This window comes from Pagrus pagrus, assembly GCF_965226575.1.
Source record: "Pagrus pagrus genome assembly, chromosome: 17".
Taxonomy (NCBI): domain Eukaryota; kingdom Metazoa; phylum Chordata; class Actinopteri; order Spariformes; family Sparidae; genus Pagrus; species Pagrus pagrus.
The window spans coordinates 2,844,928-2,863,961 of NC_140201.1; the positions used below are offsets into that span (position 1 = coordinate 2,844,928).

General features: G+C 42.1%; 2 protein-coding genes across 2 annotated transcripts; both read left to right on the plus strand.

Annotated features, from left to right (window-relative positions):
- Positions 1 to 733: 733 nt before the first annotated feature.
- gnb3b (guanine nucleotide binding protein (G protein), beta polypeptide 3b) lies at positions 734 to 10,279 on the plus strand. Its single transcript, XM_084379131.1, has 9 exons — positions 734 to 1,048; positions 4,326 to 4,436; positions 4,844 to 4,989; positions 6,703 to 6,766; positions 7,556 to 7,712; positions 7,796 to 7,862; positions 8,881 to 9,082; positions 9,215 to 9,431; positions 10,155 to 10,279. The coding sequence occupies exons 2-9, from the start codon at positions 4,368 to 4,370 to the stop codon at positions 10,259 to 10,261; spliced, it is 1,029 nt and encodes a 342-aa protein (XP_084235257.1). The 5' UTR covers positions 734 to 1,048; positions 4,326 to 4,367; the 3' UTR covers positions 10,262 to 10,279.
- Positions 10,280 to 12,720: 2,441 nt separating this feature from the next.
- On the plus strand, positions 12,721 to 18,553 carry tpi1a (triosephosphate isomerase 1a). The gene is made up of 7 exons (XM_084379412.1): positions 12,721 to 12,975; positions 14,689 to 14,812; positions 14,929 to 15,028; positions 15,207 to 15,324; positions 16,465 to 16,550; positions 17,262 to 17,349; positions 17,655 to 18,553. The coding sequence occupies exons 1-7, from the start codon at positions 12,864 to 12,866 to the stop codon at positions 17,771 to 17,773; spliced, it is 747 nt and encodes a 248-aa protein (XP_084235538.1). The 5' UTR covers positions 12,721 to 12,863; the 3' UTR covers positions 17,774 to 18,553.
- Positions 18,554 to 19,034: the final 481 nt, after the last annotated feature.

The window sequence follows — 19,034 nt, forward strand, 5'->3', positions numbered from 1 at the left end:
AAAGATTTCCAAAAGACGGATAGTTTGGTCTAAAGTTTGAAAAAGAGGCGTGACTGTCTCTGGGCGTTTGACTCTTGATCCACTTCTCCTCTCTGCCTCCGCTGTGTGTCAGGTGTGACGCATGTTTCGCCTGACCTGCTCTAATTCCCTAACGAGATTGCACGTTCCCGGATATCCCATTAGACCCTGATTAACCGGGCTCAGCTCATTAGCTCTGACAAACCAATTCACCCCTGTCAACCTCCGCCCCAGACTATCCATCCATCCATCCATCCATGCATCCCACCCCTGACAAAAAACATGCACCAGAGGACAAAGTCACCTCTCTATTATCTCAGGGCAACGGTCATACATCCAGACAATCAAACCAGGAATTTAAATATCGCTCTATTCTCAACAAAAGCTGCCTTCTCAAACAGCAGCACCTTTTTCGTTTGTTTTGGCTTTTAATTTGCTGTCATGCATCAGCAACTCAATTGGTCAGCTGAGTCATAAAACACCAGAATATGCTTTAATTGTTTGCATGATGCATGATTGATGTTACTTTTTGCTTCCTTTGGCGGCTTATTTTTGTGCAACAGGTGTAAAAAAAAACCTCCACAATCTTCCCTCTCCTCTGTCATATTCTCACATTTCATCGCCACCTGTTCCCTTTCTCCTCCCGTCCTTGTTCTTTCATTTCTTCACCTGCTCTTGTCTTTTGACCTCATAACCTGATTTTCTCCCTCCAATCGGTTTACCTGCCTCCTCTCGCCATATTCCCTCTCCCCGTCTCTCTCTCTCTCTCCTTGCCTCTCTATTTCCATCTTTGAGCTTTATCCCTTCATCCCTTATCTCCTTCATCCCCTCCAATCCTCATCTGTTCTTCACTGTGGTGGAAGGGACAGAGAAAGAGAGAGTTTTTCACAAGTAAGCTGCTAGCAGTCTGCCGGGGGAGAGCGTCGGAGGAGCCAGCTCACAGGTGGTGCACCCTGGGATTGTGGGAATCTAAAGACACAGAGCCAGAAGGACCAGGAGCTGCAGCCGGTGCAGAAGAAGAGAAGAGAAGGTGAGTTTCCCTCTTTTTTGCTCCTGAAGTTGCTTCAGGTGCTTCTTCTGCTGCTGGAGAAGGTTTGGAGCGTCGTCTTACTTTTGTGAGATTTTAAAGACAAGAAGTACGGAGAAAGGATTTTTGTTTTTTTTGTGAGCTTTTGAGAAACAGGAAGTGGATATTTCCTTCAGTTTGCAACACGGAGATTGATGGGAAACGTGTTTATTAATGGAGATTTTCCACACATGGCCACCTGTAGCCCATGAAATGTAGCTGCAGCTGAAGCTTGTGCTTTTTTTTTGGAGAAGCATGAGCTTTCCTTCAGTGTTCACTCTCTTGTTTTAGAAAACGCTGCCATTTCTCACGCAGAAGGCTACCCCATGCTGTTTTTTAACAGCATCTTGAAGCATTGATTTCTCTCGTGAACGATTTATCGTCCGATGTAACGGTTTCTTAAACCCTTTGAAGGTGATCTTTGGATTGTAGGGAAGCTGCCAAAGAGGATTGGTGCCTCAGGTGTGGCAGCAGTAAGCTGCAGCCTCGTCTATCACACGAGGCCAAAACCTCATCTGGCCCTCTTTGTCTGCACACTCCTACCTACGCTGCAGGTTCGGCTGCTATTGGAAACGAGGCTTTGTTTCTAACTTATTCGAACACCTCTTTCGACTTGTTTGAGAGCAGCTGCATTTATGTGTCAGGACAGGACAGTCGAGGAGGAGCTGCTGATGTTTGACTGAAACAAACCCTCCACATCTCCCACCGTGCACATCGCCCTCCCTCCTTCCTCTCTCTGATCCCGAGGTAAAGAGCAGTCAGTAATCGGATGACAGGAGATTTGACCGGTAAAGCTTCCCTTAAGATCTCCTGCCCGGGATTTAAAAGCCCTGTAGCAACCGCCGCCGCTGCTGCTGCTGCTCCTCCCATATCCTCCACCCTCCTCCCTCCAGCCTCCGTCCTGCATCCTGTCACAGGTTCAAGCTGCTATACCTGCACAGCACGTAGGCCTTCACCTCCACCGCTGACGGATCTGCCGACCTTTGACATACATGCAGGGACATGGACTAAATACTCGATTACTCTTTTGAGTCATTTTTCCTTTAAACGATTGAAGGTAAAGGCTCCGAAAAAACTGAAATGAATGGAAAAATTCTCATCACAATTTGCAGAGGACAGGCAGTTTTAGACTCAAAGTGCATAAAACAGATTTTTTTGCAGAAACTGAATGTGCAGATGCTTTTTTCTGTTCAAAATTTTGAATCTTAAACTGGCTTATTTCATCCGCTGAACACTTAAAAACGTATTTGCAATTTGCATTATACAGCAATCATCTACAAACTCATCAACTCCACTCACAAACTGCAGCGTAGCACCACAAATGTACTACTGCAAACTGCTAGATCACTAAATAAATGATAAATACAACTTTATTTATAGAGCACCTTTAAAAACAGAGTTTACAAAGTGCGTTGGCAGTAAAGCAAAAGCAGGAAACTCAGGACGACAATATCACAGAATAAGTCTCGTCTGAGGTGAAGTTAAAACGAGAAGGCAGAACAGAAAATGTAGAAAACACAAGAAGTCGATATTAATCATTACAAGTAAAGGGAATAAAAGTGATTACAGACAAAAAAAAGAGAAGAGAGGGAAGAAAAAGATAAGTGAATAATTGTAAAAAATGCACAAATAGAAATAAATAAAACAATAAAACAATAGAGGACGAAGAAGACGACTAAACACGATGATCAGATAACGTGTTGAAACTGTTGCATAGAGCATTTAAATAAAAAGAGGTTGAAGTTCTTTCTTCGTTCATTTTGTCTCATTAACAACCTTTCAGTGTCTTTATGTGTCTAAATACCAGGTGAAAATACTTTCTAAGACTCTGAGGAGCAGGTTTTAAAAACAAGATGAGAGAAGAGTTTTCTTGTCAATTAGCAGAATCATGCTCGGAGGAAGTTGGTGTTCAATTAGTCAGACGTCAGCATCCTATTACAGAGTATTAGCCATGTACAGTGAGCTACTGCACGCAGGGCTTTCAGGACATCAACATTAATGTCGAAGTACGAGTCAAGTCAACAGTCAGAGTCACAGTCCATCAGAGGAAACATTAAGTTCACTACTTAAATAACGTTTCAGCTACGAGTCAGTCAGAAAAGACAACGAGGGAGCAAAAGGTTTTAGATCCCATGTTAAACACCCGTCACTCTCTCCTTGTGACTGAAAACATAAAGATTATTTTATTGGGTCTGTGTGTTTTGAGTTCATGCTAACGAGCTAACTCAAAGAGGTGACCTCACAAAGCTGATGGTAGTTAATGAGTAAGTATCCAAAGACTGATCATAAATGTTGGATTTCATCTGAAAAAATGCTTCAGAGAGCTGCTGTTCCTCTCAAAGTGAGAAACGAATGCACCGTACCTGTTGACGGCTAAATAAAGTAAAATTCTGATGCAACAGCTCGAATTAAAGAACTTAAATTGAGTCAGTTGATGAAACTTAAACAGGAAGACATTTTCTGGGGAACTGTTATTGGATATTTAACATTAAAACTCAGAAATATACAGATATAGTTCAGGCTCCAGGTATATTTGCTCACTTTGTGAGGAAGGAGAGTTCTGGGTCTCAATCCCGACTCTTTGGGGTCATAGGTCGGGGCGGTCGTCATCCCACAGCGTCAGTATTTGATGAGTTGGTGATGAGACTTAAACATCAACCATGGACCTTCATACCTTCATACCTCTGTCCCTCCTTTCCTTCTTTCTGTCCATATTAAGTTGATCTTTTCTTCTGTCTCACACATTCCTACTCCTTCCTTTTCTTTTCTCTTCTCTTTCCTTCGTCCTCCTCACCTCTCCCGTCTCTTCACACCCTGAACATCATATCTGAACCGGTGTTTGACCGGGGATTAAACCTGTCAGGTATGCGTCTAATCTTCGCTCTAGACTCGATGGTGTAACAGCAACCCAAGTTGATCCAGATCAACGTATCAGGGTCACTGAGTGATGAGCAGCCTGGTCACTGGACCCGTGCGTACCTGGACGGTACTGAAGGCCGGCAGCAGGAGGATCCTGACAGCAGTCGTGTGGAGACACTGAAGGCAGTAACATTCCTGCAGGAGATGTTCTGACTTGTTGAAACTTTAAATAATTGACACGATGTAAGAAGACAGATGTTCTCATCGTGTAAATAACTCTGAACCATCCCGGGTTTGAATTATTCATCCAGGCTTTGTTCCCAAAGATCAACAGCGAACTGATTGTTTCCTCTCTCTCTCTCTCTCTTTTTTCTCGTTTCAGAGTTTCGTTTCCCGTCAGTAACATCCCCGAGCAACCGTCGCCATGGCAGCTGAGAAAGCTGAAATGGATGCACTGAAAAAGGAGTGCGATGGCCTCCGTGCACAGATTGAGGTGAGCAGCACCGCCTGCAGGAGAAACACACAGGACTCATTCAAACCGCGGTAGACCGTGTTATTGTCCATCGATCGGATAATATATAGTTTTATATGTTTGAACGGTGCTATATAAATAAAGTTTTGATTGATCAGCTGATATTGCTCGTACTAGCCCTGCTGCTATCCTTATCCTCCTGCCTTTTACATTATTTAGAAAAGCTCCAACAAATCGATTGTAGTTGTTATTATTTCTTTTAAATATATATTTTTATTCACACCTCGAAAAAAGGAAGAATTTAATTTAGTTTTTTAAATGTTCATACGATAAAAAACACTTGAAATTGACCCTGAATGACATCATCCTCTTCAACTCTTTTCTTCTTCTCTTCCCTCCATCGCGTCATTCCCCCGTGTGGCCACCAGGCGGCCCGCAAGGCTGTGAATGACAGCAGCATGTCTGCAGCAGCAGGGGGCGTGGCCTCAGTGGGCCGGGTCCAGCTGAAGCTCAGGAAGACACTGAAGGGTCACCTGGCTAAAATCTATGCCATGCACTGGTCAGCTGACTCCAGGTGAGGACGACCAGGTGGAGGCGGGAGCTAAAAGACGATTTTATTCACATTTTAGTAGACGAGTGTCCGACTGCAGCAGATTTTCCTGCTGTGGCCCGTCAAACAGTCTGTAGCCTCAGTGCATCAGTAGACGTCAGTCCCATGTTTGGATTCACAGATTCACAGTTAAGGTGAATTATATATCAAATCAAAATTACTCAAATTACCTGATTTAATAAACTACCGCACAGTACAAATGATGTACAAGGCTGCCAACAAAAGCCTCCCTCACAACTTACAAACACTATTCCTACATAGACAGGAGGGACACAATCTGAGAGGGAACTTTGTTTTCAGAAAGAGAAAGGTACGAACTACATTAAAGTCTTTTACCATGTCGGTCATGGGTGTCAGACAATGGAATAATCTTGATGAGGAACTCAAAAAATCTGCAAATCTGAGTGTTTTCAAAAAAAAGTATGTAAATATGATTATTGATCGTTATAAACTGAACCAACAAGAGAGTCTGGTAAAGGTCAGAGGCAGGAATCAGCAAACGCTATGTTGAGACTACAGGGAAGACTAAACAAGTACCAACTGTACCCAAACAATAGCTGACACTGAAAAGTACAAATATCCACTTTTGTGAAGAACTCAACTGACTCTGTTGACTGTCTAGAGCTGGACTGCAGCTCTGTTCACTGCATGCTGCTGTAACATGTACGTCAAAATACAAAAGAAATATAACTTGTGGAAATAATGTATTCTGTGGGCAACGGGGGCGGGACTAGATAAGCATCTGCTTCTCCCGCTTTCCCTTTCGGCCATGTGTACTACCTGATTTTTAACTAAGATGATGTGTGATGATGACTGTCTAATAACATGCCGAAATAAATAAATAAATAAATAAATAAATAAATAAAGGTCAGCTTATCTGTTAGCTCGCAGATATTTACCATTAACGTAACAAATTAACTTTGGCATTGTGGTTGTGGGAAGGTCAAGCTGTAGCTAAAGCCTTTAGAAAGGTTCAGTTTAAAATAAAAACAATATTGTATTATAATAACAATCAGGTAATGCTGTGTGAGATCAGAATGCTCTTTAAACACCAGGATCCATCACTATTAATTATATTTTATGACAGAGAGTCAGTCAATAAAGGATCTAATAGGTGCTTGTTTTTGGTCCGTGGTCCACCGTTAAGTTTTAGTTTTGGTCTCTCCAAGGAAGACACCCCTGGCCGAGGTCATCCTTCTTGGCTTATCAGATTATTTTTGTCTAAAGAAAACAAACATCTTTGCAGCTTATAAATCTGACATTTCATCAAAATGAAGCTTAAACTTTAGCAGCCAGTCTCACGCTTTGTTTCTTGAAGTGACTACGAGGAACAGGCTGCTGTTTTTATACAGGTATCATTAAGGGCTCTGCTCGGGTCCGATCACATAGAGACATCATCGCGATCCATCCTGCAGTCTCTCCGTCACGTGCCTCCAAAACGAATATATTTATTATAACCAGTCGCTAGAACAGAACATAAAGGCACGAAGACAACATATTGATTATTGTTGAGACTTCATCAATGGATGATGAGCAGTGTGACGATGATGAGCTGCACTGACTGAATCATTAATGCTGACGCAGTTCTCAGTGTTGTGTGTTAATATCAACAGTTTGTCTTCAGTGTTTTTCAGTATAATGATGTGAGTCTTGTTCACACGCTCGTCTCTCTCACAGGTCAATGGTCAGCGCATCACAGGACGGGAAGCTCCTCGTCTGGGACTGTTTCACAGGAAACAAGGTGAGCTCATCACAACCTGACATCGAGTCTGTGTTATAAAGGTCTCATGAAGGAGCTTCAGGTTGATGCAGAGACGTGTTTTTTGTTATATTGTGGGTTTGTTTGGTCCAGATCTGGAATCCAGAACACAGGCCTCGCTTTCACCAGCTGTGTGACTACAGCCGGATCTTATTCTGGCCCGTTCCTCACTGAACCGGTCCAGACAAACTGTGCTATGCTTTTTTAAAATGAGCATTAAAGAGTTTTACTCAGTCCACCATGATTGCAGATTTGTTCAGTTATTTAATTTCAAATAACTTCAGTTAAAGTACCGTCAGAAGCACGTCAGCCAAAGTGTTGAATGTTTTCGGGGCACTTATGATCGTTGTGCCTTCATGGAGCCCGTTATCATCAGTGATCAGCTGTTAAAATATTATTTTCATACTTGAAGTGTTTGTAGTGTGATGCAATAATTCATATTTTATTTATCGTCTGTTGGATACTGGAGAGGCTAGTTTACTCTGAGCGTGATGCAGCTAAGAAACACGATAATATGCAAGAAATTTGACCTTTTTTAACCAATTTTGCTCAGTTAAGTCTTTTATCATGTTTATTTAAGTTAAAGGAGGTGAACTGTGATTGGTTGGTGTAGTTTAACCTTCCTGCAGGAGCTTCTAATCCTCAAATAATTAGATGAGTCTGGATTTCAGTGGTGAGTTAAGTGTTAAGTGATGGTTTAACTTCTGTTTCCATCGTGTCAGGAGTGAAATCATGGTGACAGAGTTTACATTTTGGCTTTCTCCCTCCCAGTTGGTTGCTGTCCCGCTAAAGTCGGCCTGGGTGATGAGCGTCGCCTTCGCCCCCTCTGGTAACCTGGTGGCCAGCGGCGGTCTGGACAACATGTGCACGGTGTACAACATCAAGGCCGCCAGCCCCAAGACCCTCAGGGAGCTGGACGCACACACAGGTGAGGAGGACGCCGTCTCGTCTCCCTGAGTGAACTCACACAGACTCACACAGAACTGATGTGTTGACTCGTTTTCCTCTCAGGTTACCTGTCCTGCTGCCGTTTCCTTAGCGACACTGAGATCCTGACAGCCTCTGGCGACACCACCTGGTGAGTTTAATATCGTCCGTTCGATGCTGCTGGAAACAACTGAAAAATGTGTTTTAAGAGGAGGAGGATGCATTTTTCCAACACTTCAGCCCAAATTAAACACATTTTAAATTAACTTAACACATTTTTTTGCCTGTTGCAGCAACACATCTGCTCTGTAAATCAGCTGCTCTGTGCTCTGCTTTGAGGATAAATCAGAAACCTACAGAAATAAATCTATTTCATATTTTTCAGACAACGCAACTAAAATACTAAAAAGAGACAATATTATTATTATCATTTCAAAAGATTTACTTTATTTTAACCGATTAGCTCTGAGTTACTAAGTAGAGGAGACCATTAAATTTAAGTTGTTCGAGCTAAAACATTTATAATCACTATAACAACTATAACATTTTGGTCGATAATCTAATTGTTGTCTTAAAAGTTGTTAGATGATAAAAATCAGTTTTCTCTCAGTGTTTTGTTCATTGAAAGTTGAATTTTAAATGTTTTTAGTGAACTTTTAAGATGCATAAAGCTCAAACTCAACCAGGTGATGTGAGTTTTTTCACTTTCAGTCCGTTCTCATGTCTTAAATGTACTTTTTTATATTATATAGGCCATGACAGGGCTGTAACTAATGATTATCTTTTATTTTACTATAAACTGACCAATCATTAAGTCTATAAAATGTAAAATAAATAATGCTCATCACAGTTTCCCAGAGGCCGAAGTGACGTCTTCACATTTCTTCTTTTCTCCAACCAACAGTCCAAAACTCTTCATTTACCGACATAAACGACAAAGACAAGCAGCAAATCCTCACGTTTAAGATTCACATTTCTGCTTGAAGAATGATTGAAAAGATAAAATGATTATCAAAGAAGTTGGCATCTAATATTCCTTATCGATTATTCAGCTAATTATGGCAGCTCTGCGCCGTGATTCGTCCACAAATGACATTTATGAATCATTTCTGACAAATGTAAGCGACCCGACCCAAACGGACTCGTGCCTCTCTCCTCTCTCCTCTCAGCTGTCTGTGGGACCTGGAGACCGGCAAGCAGAAGATCATCTTCACCAACCACATTGGAGACTGCATGTCGCTGGCTCTCTCCGCCGACATGAACACCTTCATCTCTGGAGCCTGCGACTCTCTGGCCAAGCTGTGGGACCTGAGGGAAGGCGCCTGCAAGCAGACCTTCTCCGGACACACCAGCGACATCAACGCCATCTCTGTGAGGAGCCGCACACACACACACACACACACACACCTGGAATGTTACACCTGTTTCTATGAGTTTCCATTTCTCTGATGGATGTTTCCTCCACAAAAACATTTCTGTTTCTCCTTCTTCTGCCCGCCTCAGTACTTCCCCAGCGGAAACGCCATCGTCACAGGCTCCGACGACTGCAGCTGCAAGATGTACGACCTGCGCTCCGACCAGGAGGTGGTCAACTACCAGGACAGCAGCCTGAACGCCGGCGTCACGTCTCTGGCTCTGTCCAACTCAGGTCGCCTTATCTTCGCTGGCTACGACGACTTCAACTGCCACATCTGGGACTCACTGAAGGGAGAGAAAGTCGGTGAGTGGGGAGGAGGATTCACTGTGAACGTCTGATACGAACGTCGACCTCGGCGTGTCTGTGGTTTACAGAAACATTAACTGCTCACGTAACATCCTGGAGGCTGAGCTGAGGGTGCAGAACATTTAAATCTGCGTCATGAAACACTTAATAAGTTACGTTTTCATCGCATGTTGTGATGAAAGTTTAAAAGAGACGACGAACAGGCAACAGCTGGTTCGTTCTGTCAGATCAGTTTACATTCAGCTTTTCTGGTAACCTTAACCCTTTCCTTTCCTTTCCTTTCCTTTCCTTTCAATCTTTTTTTCATTCCCCCATTTCTTCTTTCTTTGCTTTTCTTTTGCAAACTTTCTCCTCTTCCCTCTTTCCTTTCCTTTGCTCTCCAATTCAATGCTCTCTCCTTGTACCTTGTTTTCTTTCCTGTCCTCTCATCCCTGATCTTTCAATCCTTCTTCCTTTCCTTTCCTCCTCTTCTCTTTCAATCTTTTCATTCCCTTTTTTCTCCTTTCTTTGCTTTCCTTTCTTCTTTTTATGCTTCTTTTTGTGTTTCCTTTACTTTCATTCCTTCCTTTTGCAAACTGTCTCATCTTCCTTTCTTTCCTTTCCTTTTTCTGCATGCCCTTTCCTCTTCACTTCCCTTTTCTCATCTCCTCTTCTTACTTTGTTAACCATGCCCTGTTCTCATCTTTCTTTCCTTCCTTCCTTCCTTCCTCTTTCCTCCAGGTGTGCTGTCCGGCCACGACAACAGGGTGAGCTGCACCGGTGTCCCTGAGGACGGTATGGGCGTCTGCACAGGATCCTGGGACAGCTTCCTCAAACTGTGGAACTGAGGCGTCCCGGCGGAGGAGAAACACCGGGAGGAGGAGGAGGAGGAGGAGAGGGGGAGGAAGAGGGTGAAGATAAGGAGGAGAGGAAAATAAAGGAGGAGGGTGGAGCGTTTTGGTTCAGAGGTCTTCCTCTCTTTCTCCCTCCCTCTCTGCTTCCTCCTCATTCACGTATGCAAAACTGACGAGAGGTTGCGAGTGAGTCGACTTGTATAAATGGCATCAGGTAGCCGGAGCGCGATGCATCCCGCCGTACGTTCACCACAGTTTTGTTGTTGTCGAGACGATTTAAACACTGAAAAAAATGTAAAAAACATAGCACATTATTCACAGTGATGAAGATAAGCTCTTACTGAGAACGTCAATTAAAACTCATTTTAGATTTTTGACAATAAAAAAAAAAGAGAAAGAACACGTGAATATTGAAAATAAGACTGTAGGCGTACAGATTTATTTTTATCGTATTTGAAGAGCCCTGCACTTATTTAGACGAAAGATCGATATGTACATTTATTTGTATTTTATAGTTTAACACGTTAGGACGGAGAGTTGATGTACAGTGTCTTTTATTTTTCTTTTCTTTTCTTTTTCTTTTTGTTTTCGGGGCTGCACGTATCCAGAGTACGTGTGTGCGCGTGTGTGTGTGTGGTAGAGCCGCCATCTTGGGTCCTCTGCTAACAACCAGCAGACTCTGTGTTGATCCAAGATGGCGGCTGCTGTTTTTTCCCCCGTCTCACCGTGAAAATCTGAAGAAGGATGGAGGGTTGGAAGGTGGAGCCAGGCTGCCGTGAGGACTGGCTGCCGGCTGTTGGGCGGTGTGACCTGTGAAGACGCTCTGTAAAGACCTGTAAACTTTATTTTACTCCCCCTGGATTCAGCTGCATTTTGTAGTACTTTTACACTCGTGCAGTTCCTCTGTAAAAAGACGAAATGTTTGTTGAAAATCTTTCTAATAAACATAGAATTCTGCATTAACACAACGTCACGGTCTCTGTGTTTGTGTGTCTTAATGCCTCACAGACGATCGTGAATAAAGAAATTTACTTTTACATGTTGCAGTTGCAGCTCTTGAGCTCTCTGGAGGACAAATGGGAAACTTCACCACACATCAGCAGGGCGGACGGACACATGTTGGTGTAACACTGAGGCTTTTTAATTAACTTTCTTTAATCTTAGGATGGAAACTAACATGGTTTATCCTTAAGATTCATCTGCAGCATGGATGCAGAAAGTTTCCCATCATCCTCGGATGTGGAGGGTTTTTTAAGTCTTGCAATTGGTGGATATTTTATTATTTATTATTATTTATTTATATTTCTTGGCTGATTTCAGTTTTTTTACCTAGATATATAATATATATATACATTAATCAAGTGTGTTTCTCACTCATTTATTCCTGAAGAGAGATTTTATGTTGCAACATTTTACAGGCAGAATTATAAAACATTTAACTGAATGAATTAAATATAAAAACTCTTTTAGTTGTTTTATTTTTGGTGTCTGCTCAAACTTTTCGCAGCGGTATACACTGGTTTCAAGGTTTACCATGGTAGCCTACGGGAAATGAAGTGTTTTTTCTCACAGTACGTGATATTTTTGTGAAATCATAGTAAATAAAAAAATAGTAAATGTTTATATTCCTTTAAGGATTATTGTAAGTGAATAAGTACGATGATACGTGGCATGAAGCATCAGTACTGTTGCCACAACTATTAACTGAAGTTTAATCAACTATAAATGTGCATATTTTATCATATATAATTGTTCATTTTAATGATATGACAGATATAACATTATATAACTTTTACCAAACATATACATTAAGATATCAAAGACCCAGAAAAACATAGCGAGGACATGACCTCAGTGCCCCCCATGATATCTACAGTCCTGCTATAAAATAAAGGTAACTAGTCATATGTGATATATTGTATTTTGAAAGTAACTATTAAAAAATGTATTAAAGAGTACTTGTACTCTGTCCTACTTAAGTAAAAGTACTTAAGTATTGGCATCAAAATATACTTTAAGTTATAAAAGTAAAAGTACTCATATTTTTATATTAGCACGTGAAGGCCGGTTAAGTAAACGACCCACACGTGTCCTTAACGACTCTGTGAGGACACTCCTGCACACAAACTGTCCAGTTTCTCCGATACAGCACTCAGAATTAATCTATTAATTACTCGATTAGTTGTTTTGTCTGTAAAATGTCACAAAATGGGGGAAGAGCAGTGGAGTAACTACGTCATGTGAACACAGTAAGCAGGCAAAAGTGTTTTTTTTCCCTCAGAAACATGGTGATGAAGCATAAAACAGAAAAGGAAACGACATCAGTACAGAGGAGGAGGACAATATGTCACCAGCAGGTGGCGGTAATGACCCAAAAAATGTTTAAATTTCTGTATAAACCCAAAGAAGAAGAAGAAGTGTTCGCCAGTGTTGGTGCTGATATTTCCGACAGCACCTGAAGCACGCACAGCCGGACCCGTCCTCCCCTGCAGCAGACCGACCCTCCGGACCTCCGCCTGCTCCTCACCGGCCCCTCACCGGCTACCAGCCCCCGTCAGCGGCCCTCCTCACCGGCTACCAGACACCCTCAGCGGCCATGGCGCTCCGGAGGTTCTTCGTGGGAGGAAACTGGAAGATGAACGGGAACAAGGAGAGTCTGGAGGAGCTCATCAGCACCCTGAACACCGCCAGCCTGCACGACCAGACCGGTAACCCATCATCATCATCACCATCATCATCATCACCATCATCATCACAGTGTGTGTGTGGTTCCGATCCACCGATCAATCAAATAATCGATCAGTAATCAGACTCAGGGAGGAAACACTGCTGCTGCTCTGATCACATAATGACCTGGAGTCATGTGACGAGGATGAGCTGCAGACAGGCCTCTGACGTCACTGTCCTCTGCTCAGAGCTGCAGAGTAACTGAGTACTTTTACTCAAGTACTGTGTAATTTAAAGAGTACTTGTACTCTGTCCTGCAGGAGTAAAAGTACAAGAGTATTAACATCAAAATATACTTATAAAAAGTAAAAGTACTCACTCAGCAGAATCATTAGTATCCGATTACTTTAATGTTGCAGCTGATACAGGTGGATCCAGTTTTAGTTACTTTAGAGTTTACTGCTGGCTCTAATGAGGAAATGTAATCTGATATATGATATATCAGTATTTCTGCAAAAAGAGTACTTCTACTCTGATACTTTTAGCTGATCAGTGGTGGAATGTAAAGAAAGTACATTTACTCAAGTACTTAAACACAGTTTTGAGGTATTAGTTACATTCCACCGGTGGCAGCTGATATCGATTAATCTGTCATTTATATTTTTAGTAAACAATTAATTCTAACGTCTACGAAATCAACATCCTGTCACAACATCTGAGAGACGTCTCAAAACAGAAAGATAATCGATTACTCGTATAAAATAAGTTAATCGTCTCATCTGAGAAGCTGCAGCCGGAGAGTGTTCGTGTGTTTGCTCGATCAATGACTTCACCCATCAATCAATTAGTAAAGATTCAGTAATCAGGTTCATAACAAGGCTCCGGGCTGCGACTGTCTTCGTAACAGCTGCAACTCGTGTGTAAATAATAAATAATATGTCAGTATTTCTGCAAAAGGAGTATTTCTACTTTTAGCTGATCAGTGGTGGAATGTAACTAAGTACATTTACTCAAGTACTTAAGTACAGTTGTGAGGTCGTATTTCCACAACTGAAAAACTAATTGAACAACAAATTCTTTAGTCAATGAAACATCAAACAAGCGGATAATTAAAAGATTTAAAAAATATTTTTAACAAACAAAATATAAAGAAAATACACAAATACTGCAGTAGTACTACACATGCAGCCAGAGCCTCAGTAAGACGGATTAACACAGCAACATTTATCTGCACCTTTCCTCCCGTTTACAATCATTTACATGATGTGTTAGAAATAACATTAAACCTTAATGAAAGTTACAGCATGAAGGTTCGTCTGGAGCTCTGATACAAGACGACGTGCAGCGTGTTCAAAACGAACAAATGAACCTAAACATGCTGTTTTAGTGCTTCAACGTGACGACGGCTGCGCAGCCACTCTATTAGTGAAGGAACTAAAGATAAATGTAACCCAATTAAATTTAATTAAATTAACCATTTCAGTCGAGTCGAGGGCTGAAAGGCACATTTAGGCACAACTTCACTTTCTCCTCCTGACAGCGTCCTGCAAACTTCAGATAGTGTTTTATTTCTCAGGACAGAAGTGAAGAGTTAAGATGGATTACATGTAAATAAATGTTGAACCTAAGGACGTAAAGCAAGAGAAGAGTCGATGTGTGGGTCGATGGTGATGATGGGAGCAGTGGAGGGAAACCACACAAGTGCAAACAGAAGTAGATGAATATAAACTGAAAGTCTAGCCTGTGTGTTTCAGAGGTGGTGTGTGGCGCTCCCTCCATCTACCTGGACTTCGCTCGCTCCAGTCTGGACCCCAAGATCGGCGTCGCAGCCCAGAACTGCTACAAGGTGGCCAAGGGAGCGTTTACAGGGGAGATCAGGTATCAGCTGAGCGAATGCCCTCATGAATTGTTTAAAAACAGACCGGAGGCTGATGAATGTTAAAATAATTTAATCCTCTGCCTCAGCTCTCTAACGTTGTTTCCTGTCCCTCCAGTCCGGCCATGATAAAGGACTGCGGGGTGGACTGGGTGATCCTGGGACACTCCGAGCGCCGTCACGTCTTCGGGGAGAGCGACGAGCTGATTGGACAGAAGGTGAGACACAAGAAAAACCTTCAGATCTAAGAAGCTGGAACCAGGAAACGGATTTGGATGTGTTCGTACAGCAGCAGCTAAAAAGTCGAACCCTTTCCAGACACAACAGCAGAGTTGTTGTACCTGTTAACATGTTGTGGACACGCGTCAGGTAAAGTTCTGGTTCTGTTGGTCTCAGGTGGCTCATGCTCTGGAGAGCGATCTGGGTGTGATCGCCTGCATCGGGGAGAAGCTGGAGGAGCGCGAGGGCGGCACCACAGAAGAAGTCGTCTACGCTCAGACGCAGGTCATCGCAGGTAAACACAGGAAATACACATTTTTACCATCTTTTTTAATAACTCTGTTTATTTTCATTATCTTTTATTTTAGACACGTTACAGCACTTTCAGTCGGTTTCACACCAAAACACATGAATATTTTTCTCCTTTCTTTGATTGAAACTTACCTCAACAGTCTTTTTTCCTAAAATACTGTATATTTTTAACAGAAACGTGTTGAGGCGGACTCCTCAGTTACAATATAACCGAGTGCGTAGCGTGGAAAGAAACAGCGAGAAACACAAACAGGAAGCTTTAAGTACAAACATTTTTTAAAAAGTCAAAATAATAAAAAGGCAGATAAAACAGTAAAAGCTTAGGAATAAATAAAGCAGCTCGAGGTGAAATAAGATGAGAGTAAACATTTTAATTGCCCAAAGGACGACGATCAGCCAGCAGAACAACCACCAGTCTGCAGTCACAGGATGTTGTTGATGGTCTTCTCCCTGGTCAGCCCACTTCTGTACTCAAACGAGGCTACACGCTGATTTAAAATGTAAATAGGTCAGTGGACTCTGCTGATGGAGGCTTTTCTTCAGACGCCGTCGTCCCGTTCGTCTGTTGAAGCAGGATGTTCTCTGAATCTCTGCTCTGCCTTTAGAGGAGACATGTTCTGCTCATTATCAGGCGTATTGTTTTATTTTGTTGCTACCAGAACAGGTTTACGTGCTTTAATGCTCAAAAATAAAAAATCTTTAAGGCCCCTCCCTCCTGAACACCTGGTGTCCTCTGCTTGGTCAGCTCACACACGCCTGAGCCAGCGACGCCGACAACAACAGAGCAGCTGTGTTGAATCAAGTCTTATCTGACGAACCAGACGCGATGTGATGTCACAACGTCACAGTTTTAAAGGCGGGGCTACTGACGAGGCGTTCAGGAGCAGTGTTTTCTGTGGGAGAGAGGAGTTTCTTCGACTTTTTTAACTTTCAAGATCTTTAACATGAGCAAGAACATTTATAACACGGAAGGAAAGGAAATGAAAAAACACAATAAGTCTCCTTTAAGCATTCTTAACCCGATTAGTTCGAGTTTCTCAGTGTTTTTGTGTATTTTACCTCAGAATGAGTTACTGGTTTGTACATTTTCGTTGTCTGACGGAGGGATGTTGTTGTGTTCCAGACAACGTGAAGGACTGGGCGAAGGTGGTGCTGGCGTACGAACCCGTCTGGGCCATCGGCACCGGCAAGACGGCCTCGCCTGAACAGGTACCGCTGACTCACTGTGTAAATCAGAGGACGATGACTCACGCTGTGTTTATAGTAACAGCCCGGTGTGTTTACTGTCACAGTGGGTGTGTTCAGCGTTTCTGCCGTCATGTTACCAGTAAACTTGGACTCCTGCAGATCCAGTTCGTCCAGTATGAACTCGCCCGAGGCTGCACATTCAGCTGGTGACACTGGTTATTGTGCTCCTTCAGGGCGTCTGCAAGTTCTTTAAATGCCTTTAAATAAAATAATATTTTAATTAGTGAGGTTTTAAATGTCGTAAACATTTTATCTAATTACATTTACTCCTCTTCTGATTTCTTTTTGTCAAGTTCTTCTGCGTCAAAGTTTCTGATTGTACATATCTTGAAACCTACCACTGACTGTCTTTTTACTTGATATTTGTATTTATCTGTCGGCAAAATGTAGATTAACTCGCTCTAATGACCATATTCCTACATAAAACCTGCATCTACACTTACCTGCATGCTTGAATAAGAAAAACAAGCCTTATACGTGTCTGATACCTGCAGACAGCCTGGGCGGAGATCATTTAAACAACAGGGACATTTTTCTTGACATATATTTTCAGTATTCAGTTCTCAGACAGTGTTATCGAATGTGTTTTTTTTAATATCACGGTTATCACAACATTGCAACACCTTTAGTTTTGGTCATACAGGAAGTTAACACTTTTATTTGTGTGTCCAGGCTCAGGAGGTCCACGAGAAGCTGAGGGCGTGGATCAGAGCCAACGTGTCGGACGACGTGGCCGACTCTCTGAGAATCATCTACGGAGGTCAGTGACGACCTTTGAGTCGCGGCAGTTTTAACTTTAAAGCCTCCGTGTGCCGGTGTATCCTCCTGTGTTGCTGACTTATCTTGATGGATGTTTGTCAGGAGTTACTTCTGTACGATGCTTTCAACTATAAATCAAATATGAATTGAATGTTTTTTTCACAGCCTGGAGCGAAAGAGGTCCACGCTCACCGTTACAGAGCAGATAAATGTCTCCTGTCACCTTGTTGGGGACTTTTCTGTTGTTTTGTTCGCTCTGATTTCCCCACATCATCACTTTCTCCCCTCTCTCTCTCCGTCCTCCAGGCTCAGTGACGGGAGTGAACTGCAGAGAGCTGGCGTCTCAGGACGACGTGGACGGCTTCCTGGTGGGCGGAGCCTCACTGAAACCCGAATTCGTCGACATCATCAACGCGCGAGCGTAACGAGAACAAATAAAACGGCTCCATCGGGAACCAATGAGGAGCACCCGGCCCTTTAGATCATCACCTTGTGTCTGCAGACCGGGCCGACTGATCCACAGAGAGTTTTATTTTGAAAATATACGTTGGATGAGGTAGTTTTGTGTCTTTATTAGAGCAAAAACAATCAAACTACTGACTGTGTTTTTCTTTTTACCATTAACTCTGTTTCTAATATCTTACATCTTGAAAACTTTACAATCAGTCCTCACGTTTCAGATGATTTCATGTTTCTCACAGGAAATCATTTCAGCTTCGGGGTAAACACACGTCTGTTTTTCATTTATTTTTCATTTTGTTACTCCAGAGGTGGAACGAGAGAGTTTGATGCAAACGTTTCACTGTTTCTTTGATTTGCTCTTCATCAAACTGTGACAACGTTCGAGTACGTGAACGACAGGAAGCGTTGGTACCAGCAGAGGATCGGTCGGCCCGGCGTGTTTCGTGTGTGTGTTGTAACGTTGTATTAATGATGCACCTTCTCTCACTCAGCTGCACTAACTGTTACTTCAGGGCCCCTTCACAATAAAAGCTCTGGACAGAATGTACTAAAATAATAATAAAATATATGAATCGAGACTTTTATTGTGAAGTATTCCCCAGTAGGCACTATAAAGCTTTACGTAGTTACACTGCACTTTACCGCTGTACGTCCAACACTGGGTTACAAGTGTTTGTCACACTGATACAAAGGATGTGAACAATGTAACAACTGAATGAATAAATACATGAAATTAAAATGGATATCACCTTTTTTTTTATTACAAACCTGGTGCCTACATTACCCACGATGCAACTGAGTGACATCACTGGGGGCTCCAGCTTCCTCTGGAGCCACACAGGACTTTATACTACTTGTTTTAACATGTGCAGCCCTATAAACACACTTTAATGTGTAAAATTAATGGAGGTACCCTTAAAGTACACATTCAAGGTACTTGTACTTCATTTAACTCTATACTTCTAGTTAATTACATCTCAGAGGCAGATATTGTTCTTTTTACTCCACATTTATGTGTTAGCTTCAGGTACTTTGTAGATGCAGATGTAGATTATTAATACAAAATATAAATAAGCTAATAAATGATGTATTATTGTAGATTTAGTGGTTGAAATTAGCTTTTGAGACTCTTAGACACACATTTCTCTCACTGAAACTAAGTTTATTGCAGAAAAACGCAAAAGAAGCTGCGAATTGAAACAACAACAAGAAACACAGACAAAG

Bases quoted from the DNA above. Each gene is read 5' to 3' on its own strand.
- gnb3b (XM_084379131.1), top strand. From the start codon at position 4,368: ATGGCAGCTGAGAAAGCTGAAATGGATGCACTGAAAAAGGAGTGCGAT. The intron at 4,990-6,702 runs GTGAGGACGACC...TCTCTCTCACAG, and splicing joins CACTGGTCAGCTGACTCCAG to GTCAATGGTCAGCGCATCAC. The intron at 9,432-10,154 runs GTGAGTGGGGAG...TCTTTCCTCCAG, and splicing joins ACTGAAGGGAGAGAAAGTCG to GTGTGCTGTCCGGCCACGAC.
- tpi1a (XM_084379412.1), top strand. From the start codon at position 12,864: ATGGCGCTCCGGAGGTTCTTCGTGGGAGGAAACTGGAAGATGAACGGG. The intron at 14,813-14,928 runs GTATCAGCTGAG...CTGTCCCTCCAG, and splicing joins GCGTTTACAGGGGAGATCAG to TCCGGCCATGATAAAGGACT. The intron at 15,029-15,206 runs GTGAGACACAAG...TGTTGGTCTCAG, and splicing joins ACGAGCTGATTGGACAGAAG to GTGGCTCATGCTCTGGAGAG.